Below are 12504 nucleotides of genomic sequence, written 5' to 3' on the forward strand. Positions count from 1 at the left end.
TATAGAAATAAGGCAATCAAAATGTGAGGTAAATTATCTGAACTTTACCAGTTAATAGCAGAAATAGAACGCAGTATTGAATTCACATCATTGGTTTTAAATCTTGAAAGTGTATTGGTGCACTTTCTCTAAACTTGGAGCTAAAGAAATAATAGCACAAAATTCATTACTCTGTATAGTCCCTGTTTTCTGGAAATGTGCAATCTAAGGCTCTGAATGCCACTTTTGGCATAGATAAAGCATGTACACAAACTCTAGAAACAATAAAAATCATAGATGAAGACAGTAAGCAATAAAACAGGTAAATCTAAATTGCAAAAGAAATATTACGAGAAATTATAAGCTACATATATTATAGTATTATTAGTCATATAATCAATCCTCATCGTCTATGAAGCAGTAGAATCTCAAATAAGATTCAAAGTTTAGAACTAATTTACGAGAAGTTCAAGTTGTTAAAGAGAAGCAAATTGGGACAAGCAGCGTGTACCCCAGGCTAGGTGTTCGTGGCCCCAGGAAAGTTAAAGCCACTCTAGGCATTGGTTTCTTCATCGATAAAATAAGGATTGAACTAGAGAAACATTATTCCTTCTTAAGTAAGTGTTTAGTGATATAACTTTTCTCAGAGGCTCAGTGAACTCTTCAAAGAACATATCAGGAATTCGGCAGAAAATTAGCCACTAATAGTTCAAGCCCTGTTTCCCTGCTGCCATTATCAACTGCTGGACCATACTAAACTCCCCAAGCCTCAGTTTTCTCAACCATTACATTGAGATGACATTCATACTCTCCTCGAGCTTTGTGCGGTGATTACATGAGATGATACATGCAACCTCTCCAGAAAGATACTTCCAATAAAATAATACCTAACATTTATTACAAGATGATAATCTTTCAGAAAATTTGCTTAGGAAGGGTGTAATTTTATAGCTGTATTCACGGTAAATCTACAATAATATAGGATGAAACCTTATCTCATCTTCTTCCTTGTTCTTGGAACATCCGTCCGGCCCAGCTACTCTAGATCCCTCCTTTCCTTCGTTCAGATCTTTTTATAGTGTCGCTAAACTCGTGGCTTTTCTGGTAGTTGAAATCAATACAAAAGGTGATCTCTTCCTCTGCCAGTTTTGCTCTGTACATTCTCAAATGTATTTACTCTCTTTTCAGTATATTTGCTGGTTTCGTGTTGGGGTCACCCTCTAAAATTCTCTTCTTTTCTAAGTTCATTTCTTGAATTTCATAGGCATCTTAAAGTTTCCGTGTAAATTTGCTTTTTGCACGAAGCTACTTCGACCTTCCTGAAGTTTTCTTTTCCTTTGGCTTCAGGGACATTGGACTCCCCTGGTTCTCCTGTCTGTCAGGCATCTTTGTTCACCCTTTCATCCTTGCTTTATTGTCCTCTTCCCAACTTTCGAATGGAGGCCTCCCTTCATTGAAAGCGCTTTCACTTTCAAGACTTGAAACATCACCTTTAGCTAGTTACTGCCAAAACCTATGCCTCTAGACCTCATCTCATTTTGGAACTTAAGACCTGCATTTTGAAAAGCACGTTAAACATTTTCCCGTTGATGTCCCGGAAGTCTTTCAAGCATTTCAAACTCAATCAATCCAAATAGGACTCAGGGTATTTTCGAATCCACCCTCTACCTCAACTATCACTCTATCCCCTAATTTTAAATGTTATTGAAGGACATTTTATTCACCTCTATCCTTCAAACTCTGGCTTCTTAGACTCTCCCTGCCTCACTCCCATCCTCTAGGCCAAGTAAGTTTCAAATTCTGCTAAATTCTTTACTTGCAATCTCTCTCAAATTTCCCTGCCCTTTCCAGGCTTATGGTGCTTGTGTTTGGACTCCCACCCACTTTTAACAGTATAATTGATTGGTAACTTAAATTGTTCTTCATGAATTTTATCCTATGCAGCACTGACAAACTATTCCAATTACTGACTTCGTTTTATTTAGAATGTAATGAAAATGCAGTAACCTAGTCTACAAATGGCTTTCATTATCTCCTCCTAGAATATCTTGATAATCTTTGAACACACTGACAAACACCTATCTTTCCATTTTTCTTAATCTTTAGCTACAACTAAAGACATTTACAGTTTATTCCATGTTTATACGTTTAACTAGATATTCTTCTTCTTCTTACTTTTTTTTTTGTAAGAACAGAAGACACTCCTGTCACCCTGGCACTTGGAGCTCTGTATCAGGAACCGAGGGTAGAAACATATTTTCTATTGTCTGCAAACACTGTGTCGGCAGCTAAAGATTATGATCCAGTCAACCGTGATCATCCAGAAGTTACTACCGTAAGTGTGAACTTGTGTCATGATGACACAGCCTCGGCTGATACGTTAACACTCACCCTGGATTAGACACAGTTTTCTCCTTCTCTGAACCAGAGGCCAAAACAGTAGGTCGCGGCTACCGCAGACTCTCACTGCCAACGCCCCCCACACCGTCCGTCCTTCTCTGTCCTCTGCTGCTGCCTCCCTCACCCACCTGGTCTCCCCCTCTGGCTCTTCAGGACGTAACTCCACGTCCACGTTAGGTTTTCAGAGAAAACGGACAAGTCCTTGCTGTAGATTCCACTCCCCAGGGCTCCATCTCTCGGGAGGACGATTACCGGACATGGAACGGCGTGGAAACGCCTCAAGGTCCCATTTGTGGTCTCATCACCATGCTCCGCGTTCCTGCCCCCAACGCTCAGTCAAACTGTTTAATACGAAAATGACGTTATTACATATGCCTAAAAATGATGCGGTCACCCAGCCTAAGAACCTACAGGACAGTGTATCCACCACGACATCATTTCCCTCAGGACCCTAAATCCCATGCTTTAGCTTTTTTTGCCCAAAGTGAGTACCGTCTCCTGGTCACCCCCAGGTAGACATCTGGGGAACACAAGAGGTTGGTGGGACATAGCTGCGGTGTCAGGAGCATGAAGGGGGACCATGTGGTCACCCCCTGCCCTGTGCTTCCTGGGACTGAAAGGCCCCACAGCTGTGGGTCCAGTGCCTGCAGGATGAAGAAAGACAGATTTCTGTCACTCCACAGACCCTGGACTTCTGATTAAGCGGATTGCTCCGAAATGAGTCCTCACTGCCTAACATACATCCTGCTCCTAGAAAAGTGCTTTTGAGACACTTGCTGTTTAAATGAAAGATCCAGGACTCTGGAAATTTTTACAGAAAATCAGATTCCAGGATCCAGAAGAGGAAGGTGTGACAGCACCAGCTGTATCAGGATGCTCCTCGTGGGCTTTCACGGGGCAAGATCAGTTTGATGATACAACACTCATGACTAAATAGTGTGAATAAATAAACAAGCAAGTGTTTTAGAAAAAACTTTATAGGCCGCTCTTTACCTGAGAACAGGAGATGATTCTTTACCACTGCTTTTCCAGCCATATTACTTACCACAATTTCCATCAATATTCTCTCTGCAATTAGCACAGATTAAAAAAAAAATACTTCTGACTATTCTTTCATCTTCAGAATGACATTAAGAGTAATTCTTAAAATCTATTTTATTGAGGTGAATTTTATGTAAAAAGACATACATCCTATTTAATTGGGTAGGCAGTAACTAGTATATGAACTCTTTTAATCAATATCTATCAGAGTAACTTAAAAATTTAAGTCATTCCGTCCTAGAACATTCTGCACATCTGTCCTTATTGGACTTGGGTAAGTGTCACAAACAATGTCATTCAGCCATGGCACCTGCGGACATGTGACTTGGTGCTTGAGGACAGACTCCTAGGTGGGAATCTCTATTCCCAGGACGTGGAGAACTTGTTGAGCGGGAGGAAATACAGACGACAAAGACTTACACAGCATCGTCTACGAGGGATGCACGGAAGGGCGTCCTCCCCACCCCCTCCCAGCCCTGGAGAGAAGAGCCCCTGCTCCTCAGGGCGGTGGGCGATCCACAGGTCAGAGAGCTCTGGGCACGTGGGAGGGGGACACGCGGTGACTGAACCTGCATCCTGCACAGAAGGGGACATGCCTCTGTGGGGACAGTCACTGATCTAGACTTGATCCTGATCTGAGAGGACTCTGTATGAGACACGACTCCAGTCCTGACCAATGAACAGCCAAGGTAGTCAGGGACAGTCACCCTGAGGAGTCCGACTGAAGCCTAAAGGTGCTCCGAAGTGATGCGGAGGCCACATAAGGGGACACGGGTCCTGGCCCTATGAAAAGGCAGTGAACAGATTAAAGGGGAGGCAGGAGTTATTTCAGATGAGCTCTGGTCAACAAGTCACAGCATGGTGTGTCTGTACTTGAACAGCAGGAGGCACACAGGACCTGTTTCTGAAGGTCTGGGGGTTAATAGAGCTAGAACCAGCCACCTGGCACTGCCTGGGGACCTCTGCTTAGGCCTCACAGGTGTGACCTCCCCAACCCCCACGTCCCACACAGCCCTGCCCCTGCCCATCCCTTAACTCTCCGACAGAGGGGCCTGAACCAGGGTCCAGTGTGGGATGAGAAAGCTGGGGGTCTCATTTGCATGAGTGGACCCTCCCTCTGTCAGAGCTTGAAGAGGGGAGGGAGAGACGTGGGGGAAGCTCTGCTTCATCTGTGGGGACACAGAGAGCAGGACTCAGTGATCATCTCCACCATGGCCTGGTCCCCTCTCCTCCTCACCCTCCTCGCTCACTGCACAGGTGACCAGATAAGGGGACAGGAGAGGGGAGCATGGGTAAAAGCATGGGGCCCTGCTGCCTCCCCTTGTCTCTAGACCCAGCATCACCACCTCTGTGTCTCTCCCTCTTCCAGGCTCCTGGGCCCAGTCTGTGCTGACCCAGCCGTCCTCCGTGTCTGGGGCCCCGGGACAGAGTGTCACCATCTCCTGCACTGGAAGCAGCTCCAACATCGGGGGTAGATATGTGAGCTGGTACCAACAGCTCCCGGAAAGGGCCCCCAAACGCCTCATGTATGGTGATAGCTATCGAGACTCCGGGGTCCCCGACCGATTCTCTGGCTCCAAGTCTGGCAACTCAGCCTCCCTGACCATCCGTGGGCTCCAGGCTGTGGACGAGGCCGATTATTACTGCTCAGCATGGGACAGCAGTCTCAGTGCTCCCACAGTGCTCTAGGTCTATGGGGAAGTGAGACAAAAACTGGCTGTTTCCTGTGCAGTGGGTCTTCCCTGAGCAGACTCCACTTCTCTGATCAGACAGCTGCCTTCCTTGTGAGTTTGACCTAAAAGTGAGGGCTGAGACCCACCCCAGGGAACTTTGTCTAGATTGTGTCCTCGTCTCTCTAAATCTGTCCTTTTTGGCAACACATTGACTGATTTTCTCAAACAGAGCAGAAGTTCTTAGACGTGGGGCGGCTGCTCTGGGGACAGATAACCGGAGTCTATGCAGCTGCGTTTTTTCTCCTCAGTGAGGAAAATGAGCCTTTCCTCGCTTTCATGTCCGACGATGCGGGGACCACCCCAGAAGGTGGACCGTCCCGCACAGTACGGACTCTGCTCTTCCAGGGGTCACAGCACACACCTTCCCATCTCTCCCAGGCTCCTGTGATCACGGCGGGTCTAGGAGCCCTGTGTCCCAGAGATGAGGCACTGAGATGTGGGGTGCTGTGTGAGGATGCAGGCCCGGAAGGTACTCCAGGCACAGAGCTGGCCTGGGATCCTCACTGGGGACCTGAGACTTCGGATATGATCTCAGGAGAGGGGCAATTATCAAGGGGATGTGGGAACTGAGGCCAAGAACCTTCTTCAAGGGATACGAAAGTGTTGGGGTGTCCCACAGCTGCTGGGAAATGCTGAGTCCAGTCCACGGAAGGGGGTGAACTTGGCCCATGGATGACAGGTCCTTACAGTGATGCCAGTTAGACCATGGGGACTCCCTTGAGTGGATCTCCTGACCCCACAGGCACTGACTGTGTCCTCCTGTCCCTGCAGACCTCACTGGAGCTTTCCAACCATCCAGGCTTGAGGCAGGCTGTGGGACAACAGGATGGGAAGTCCCCATTAGGTGCCCATGTCACCCCCTTTTGAAGTTCTCGATGTGCCCAGATCCGAGGTCACCTTTTCCTGCACAAGATGCAGCAGACACATTGGGGTCACCTTGGCAATGGTCTCAAGGACCTCGAGGCAGAGCCCCTACTCTGTGATCTAGGACAGAGATGATTGACTCTTAGGGGTTCAGCCCTCATCTCTGACTCCTGCTTTGTACTCGTGGCCTCTTGACCAACTTTGGGCTCCAGCCTGATGAGGAGGCTGATTATCACTGTCACATGACTAAATACAATGCACTGCCACATAGAACAGCTGTCCCAGCAGGAAGTGAGGTGAACTTCTGCCCTGCACACCTCTGTCTGTCCAATCACTGCTCTGTCCCCAACTGTGTCCAACACCAGCTCAGGTTAAAGATTCTGCTGTCAAGTGTGCTATTAAACCTGGTGGCTTCGTGTTCTCACCTTGGCCTATGTTCATGAGGTCAATGAAAACACCTCCTATTCCCACTGGTCTCCAGTGCAAACAGAATCACTTTGTACCAGAAACACGAGAGTCCTCAGAGTTGCCGGCAAAGCTGGCGAGGAAAGCAGAAGTCCAGCACGAGTGACCCGGGAGAACCAGGTGGCCCTCTACCAACCCCTGGCATGTCCCCTGCTCTCGGCCCAAGTTACCCTCAATCTTCCCTGAGCCCTGACACCCTAAGGAAGCTGGGTTTCTCTCTCTCTCTCGTGAGATGTCACTCTTGGGGAGGTCCTGTTTTCTTTGTACTTGAAGACCCCTCCCCATGATGGACATGGCTTCAGACCCACCACGTCCTCACTTTCTCCAGTGAATCCCCACGACTTCCAAATCTTCTCCCTCACTGGTTCTCTGTTGGGGATGATATTGGATTAAAAATCAATTCTTTTGCACATAGACCTTATCAACCCAACCGCCATTAAATGCATGGAGCTAGTAACGAAAGAACTTGATCAGGCCCAATGCAGATTTGGTAACAGGTCACGAGGAGTCCTCAGGCCAGGAATGAAGGAGCAACCTCTAGAAGCGGGCGACAGCTTCATTGACAGGAATGTTCTTTTGTGTCAATCCTCGTGTTGAGAGAAATGGCAAAACTCGAGTAAAATATAGATTTAATGTGTCAAAGAATCCTAAGAAAATAATAACTGCCAAGAAGACATTCAAAGACAGAGGAGATCCCACAGATGTTATCGAGAACACACGACATCTTTTTCCCGGACAGTGTTATAATGTCATGGAAAAGACAGACCCAAAAAGCCAGGACGCTTGCAGTGGGGACTCGGGACCCTACCCGGGCCCCTGACAACAGCAACAGCATCAACCACATATTTCCAAACGTCATGGTGACCCACATGGAATTATGACCACATATGAACTAACGGGGTTCTCTGGGAACTTTAGAGGATCTAGGTTCAGGAACATCATGTGCTGGTAATGAACCAGGCAAAGCCAACTCAACCATCAGGCAATCCCAAAATTTCCGAAAACAGAGCACTTCATTTGGATATCTGGAGGTCAGTAGTGACTTGGAAAAATTAATGGCTCCACCCCACACCACAGAGGAAAGCTTCTCATTCTACTGCCCTGGGTAGTGACATCAGAAAGATCCACCTGCAAATATCAGAAGCCTGTCCAGGAGAGCTGGATGGTGTGAAATGGGCTGGCGGCTGTGGGGTCTGGGCCCAGCAGGGGGCGCTGAGGGACAAGTCCTGAGAGCTCCGGGTCTGGGCCACAGGCTGGGAAAATGCTCCACTGGCTCTTGCACACTTGGGCAGCAGTGTCCTCACTGAAGGGTGACTTTCCTGCACCTGGGCCCCCTGGAGCCACGTAAGCAATGGCTCTAGCTCATACCCTGGCCGCCTACTCCATCCTCCACCGCTCCTGGAGTCACAGCGCCGGCTGCGGTTCAGGCAGGATAGACAATCTCACATCTAGAGCCAATTTGCAAGAAAACAAATCACCTACAATGCTACCTGGACATAGGTAAAGAGACACCTGGGGAGGCGAGGGTCCGAAATCCAGCAATGAGACTTCAGCAAGCAGAGCTCCGGGCTTCTGTGTCGTGGTGGTCATTCCTCACCGCACCCTCCTCTCTCGCAGGACACGGGGTTTCCTTTCGCGTGAGGAGAAAAGATGGGGCGTGGGGTTGGCACTGCGCTGCTCCCATCGTCTGCGCACAGGTGGTTGACCGTCCATTCTTGTTGTCACCTTGTGACCCTCCGTCTCTCCTTCTAGGCTGTTGAGTCAGACTGAGCTGACGCTGCCGCTCACAATGTCTGGGTCTCTGCTTACAATTACATTAATTTATTAATGATAGGATTATATTATATAATATATAAACATTACATATACATATATAAATAGTATATGTATCACATTATATTACAATTAGCAATATAAAATTATATTAGGTAATATATAAATATGATGTATAATATATAAACAATCATGATATAAGTTAATATTATAACACATAGTTTATATCCTGTTTCATGTTGTATATATGTTATATATAGACACACCAGCTCCAGACCTGCCAAGTAGGAAAGAGTTATTCTGGCCCACGGTGCCTTGAGAGTGTCTGAGACACATTCCAGGGTTGGCTCAGGGCTCCCTTCAGAGGTCGGGAATCCTGGCTAATTACCGTGACTTCTCATATGTTCATGATAAAATAGATAATAAATGCATTAGCTCTGAAACTGTCGTAATTTTAGTTATTTGTCAGCGGCATGGTCTTGGTCATTTATTTCTGTCTTTTAGAGTGACTATGGAAGCCCATATCGCTTCTGTTTCTCAGATATTTATATTACTCTTTCTACATCTTTCTTGTCCTCCTAAGATCGAGGTCATCTTCATCTTGAATGTGGTGCACATCAAATTGCACATTGTTCTCCACTATCAAAGAATCCTTCGTTTAAAAGGCACCGTAATTTGGAACGAATCTTTGTCTGAAATCTGTTCAGGTCCCAGATACGGCTCATGAGCAATGAGAACGAAAACAATGCGCATTTCATGAAGCAGACCAGGTACTAACGATTCTGAATCGAATATGCGATCATATTTTATTTCCCACTGTGGAAACATGATCTCTGTATTTATCTTTCAAAAATTAACGAGAAATTTTATCTCCCTGCTATTCCCCTTGACCCCAAACCCCCTCATCTGTTCTTCCCAGTTCTTTCTGCTCCTGGGAGACTGTTAAGGGGAAAGAGAATTTTAAAATTCTCATGATGTTCGCATCAACTCGTTCAGATCGAGTATAATTTTCATTTCCTGTTACAAGTTACATGTTTCCTTTTTCTTTTAAATCTGATATTGGGAGGAAGCTCATAATGTCGTGCTGACAACATTGCCCTGCTTGGCAAACCCTGCAGGGTATTGAAGCCACTCCACAGAGTCCATGGCTCCTCACAGCAGAGGAGAGCTTCCCCTCCCCCGCCAAGCCTGGCAGTGCGGCTCCGTGTGTGGGCGCCCAGCTCTGGGCTCTCACTGCTGAACTGGGGACCGTTGACAGGATGGTGACATTGGGAGACCTCTGTCCCTTCACACACCGCGTGTGACTGGGATTTCCCACTGAGGCTGCTGCTGTGGGAGGGAGGCCCGCTACTCGTCCTCCAGGGAGACAGGAAGGGACTGGACTGGGGAGGAGAGACAGCTTACGGGCAGGGGTGAATGTTGGGGTGCACTAGATTGTCGGTGCCGGAATATGGAGAAAGGAGCATCTCATCACTCAACTCTCAGCCTTTCCAGAGGGGGAATTTGGAACTGAGGTCACCAGACACAGGAGAGACCATTTTGGTGAAAGGCCTGAAGTCTCTTCATCAATGTCTCAGTCACCACGCCATCTGGTCTGTGTGAGGTCCCAGCATCTGCCTCTTTCAAGACCTCGCCCAGGGACATCAGGGTGACTCTGGGTCAGGAAGAGACAGAAAGCTGATTTGCATGAGGCACCTTCTCCTCCTAATGAGTCTGTGAAACTTAAAAAGGCCTGAGGACATCACACTAGAGCCCAAGAGCCTAAGGAGTCTGCGACCTGTGAGTGTCCCCACCATGGCCTGGACGGTGCTTCTGCTAGGGCTCCTCGCTTATGGCTCAGGTCAGGGGAAGGGACTCTACATATTGGGGGTTCATAAAGGCAGGTTCTCCATGTGACCTAGTTTCATGATAACTGTGTGTCTCCTTTGGTTTCAGGGGTGAATTCTCAGACTGTGGTGACTCAGGAGCCATCGCTGTCAGTGTCTCCTGGAGGGACGGTCACACTCACCTGTGGCCTTAGCTCTGGGTCAGTGTCTACCAGTAACTACCCTGCTTGGTACCAGCAGACCCCAGGCCGGGCTCCCCGCACCCTTATCTACAACACAAACAGCCGCCCCTCTGGGATCCCTGGTCGCTTCTCCGGATCCATCTCTGGGAACAAAGCCGCCCTCACCATCACGGGGGCCCAGCCTGAGGACGAGGCCGACTATTACTGTGCTACAGCTCATGGCAGTGGGAGCAGCTTCAGTTACTCACAGTGACTCAGATGATGAGGAAGTGAGACAAAAACCCCTGGGCCCTCAGACTTGGGCCTTGAGAACCTTTAGTAAGAAGCTTCTGTAGAGACTCTTGTAGGGGAGACTCCTCTGCAGGAAGACACATCCATGAAAGGAGGAAAGGCAGAGCCAGGTTACCTGACCCGGCACAGAGCATCCCAGGAGCACACAGGTGCGGTGACAGAGTCCCACTGCACATGCCCATTGGGTGTGGAGTCACGAACAAGAGAAATACTGTGTCTGCACCTCTACTGATGACCAGGACAAGCTAAGTTACCCAGAAATCTTATGCCATTAAATATGAGTCTTCTGTTACTACTGATGTGTCCTTAACTCATATGTTGATTCTCACCAAGGTCATGGACAGACGTGACTTCATCCTCCATGAACCATCCTACACATCCCATTGGTCTAATTTGTATAGACTCTCGCTGCCAAAACCCCTGACACTGTCCATCATTTTCTCTACTCCGCTGCTGCATCCCTCACCTTCCTGGTCCCTCTCTCTCACTCTTCAGGTATTAACTCCATGTCCACATTAACTTTTCAGAGGAAACAGACAAGTCCTTGCCGTTGTTTCCATTCCCCAGGGCTCCATCTCTCGGGACGATGATGACCAGATGTGGAACAGGATGGAAACACCTCATGGTACCTTTCCTGCCCCATCCCCACACTCTGGGTTTCTGAGCATCCCCACCACTCTCAGTTCATCTGTTTAATATAAAAGTGAAGTTACTACATTTTCCTAAAAGCGATGTCTTCATCCAACCTTTAGGTATTTGCACATGAATCTATTGGGGTTTTTTCTTCTCCAGAGATAACTGATGCCCTACACGAGGTGAGTCTCGCGGTCATCCACAGAGAAAGGATCAGCTGCGTGTTTCAGGATATGGCATTGCTCTTTCACGCTCCAGAATCTCTGTTTCCTAAGAACCTTCAGGACAGTGTATCCACCACGAAACGTTTCCCTCGGGTCCCTGAATCCCATGCTTTAGCCCCTTTGCACAATAAAGGGAGCACTGTCTCATGGTCGCCCTCAGATAGACGTCTGGGAACCACAGGGGACAGTGTTGGGGCTTAGCTGTGGTGTCGAGAGCATGAAGGAGGGGCTGTGCGGCCATCCCCTGCCCTGTGCTTCCTGAGACCTGAAGACCCTACATCTGTGGGTCTCGTGCCTGCAGGGATGGAAACAGCCATATTTCTCCCCCTCCACAAGATATGGACTTCTGATCAAGGGAGGTTGTTGACAGGGCCCGTCTGCTTTCAAACGTGTCTTCACCGCCTAAAATAAATTCTGCTCCAAGGAGAATATTTTTAAGACATTTTCCCTCGAGATCCAGGCTCCAGCACCCAGAGGATCTTATAGAGAATCATAAGCTTCAAGGAGGGTTGTCATGGAGAATCACCTCTCAGGGGTGGAGAAGCCATCAGAGAGACAGGGAGAGGCGTGACCTCATTGTCTCACACACACACACACACACGCACCCATGGCTTTCTTCGAACTGAGTGTATATTGACCTGGACTCCACAGTTGGGGCATGTCTGTTCCCCCAGAAGTCAGGGATAGGCCGGTGCTGACACAGCCGTCTTGAGGGTTAGAATCATCAGGAGACAGAATCTCCCTCAGCAGGAAACACCAGTGACACGAGCGTGACCTGGGTCTTGTTATTAGGGCAGCAGGACACGGCCTGAACACCTGCTCCACTGGGCTGAGTCGATGCTCAGGGTCCCAGGGTGAGTCTCTATTCCCGTGGGTATCACAGCCCCCTGACCACTCAGGGTCCAGTCAGCAATGGTGCTTGTTATGGCATTTATTCTGGGACAGCAGCCTCATGCTGCTCACACGGGATCACGGTCCATGGGGACAGAGACACATCCTCCCCTGTGCTCTCGGGGCTGGGCTGTCATTCACTGGGACACTACCAGGACACTTTCAGCCAGACTGGATCTCTGATAAAAAGTCTTCCGTCAGA

General features: G+C 48.2%; 2 gene segments (V, D, J or C); both read left to right on the forward strand.

Annotated features, from left to right (window-relative positions):
- Nucleotides 1-5109, forward strand: part of LOC120586559 (immunoglobulin lambda variable 1-40-like) — a 44788-nt gene extending 39679 nt beyond the window's left edge. The window contains 1 exon segment of the V gene segment in view: nucleotides 4790-5109. Coding sequence covers nucleotides 4790-5109 — 320 coding nt within the window.
- Nucleotides 5110-9994: 4885 nt separating this feature from the next.
- LOC120586549 (immunoglobulin lambda variable 8-61-like) lies at nucleotides 9995-10516 on the forward strand. The segment is given in 2 exon segments: nucleotides 9995-10095; nucleotides 10191-10516. Coding segments are annotated over 2 exon segments (372 nt in total).
- The last annotated feature ends 1988 nt before the right edge of the window (nucleotides 10517-12504 follow it).

Source organism: Pteropus medius, unplaced genomic scaffold, assembly GCF_902729225.1.
Source record: "Pteropus medius unplaced genomic scaffold, Ma_sr-lr_union100, whole genome shotgun sequence".
NCBI classification, from domain to species: Eukaryota; Metazoa; Chordata; class Mammalia; order Chiroptera; family Pteropodidae; genus Pteropus; species Pteropus medius.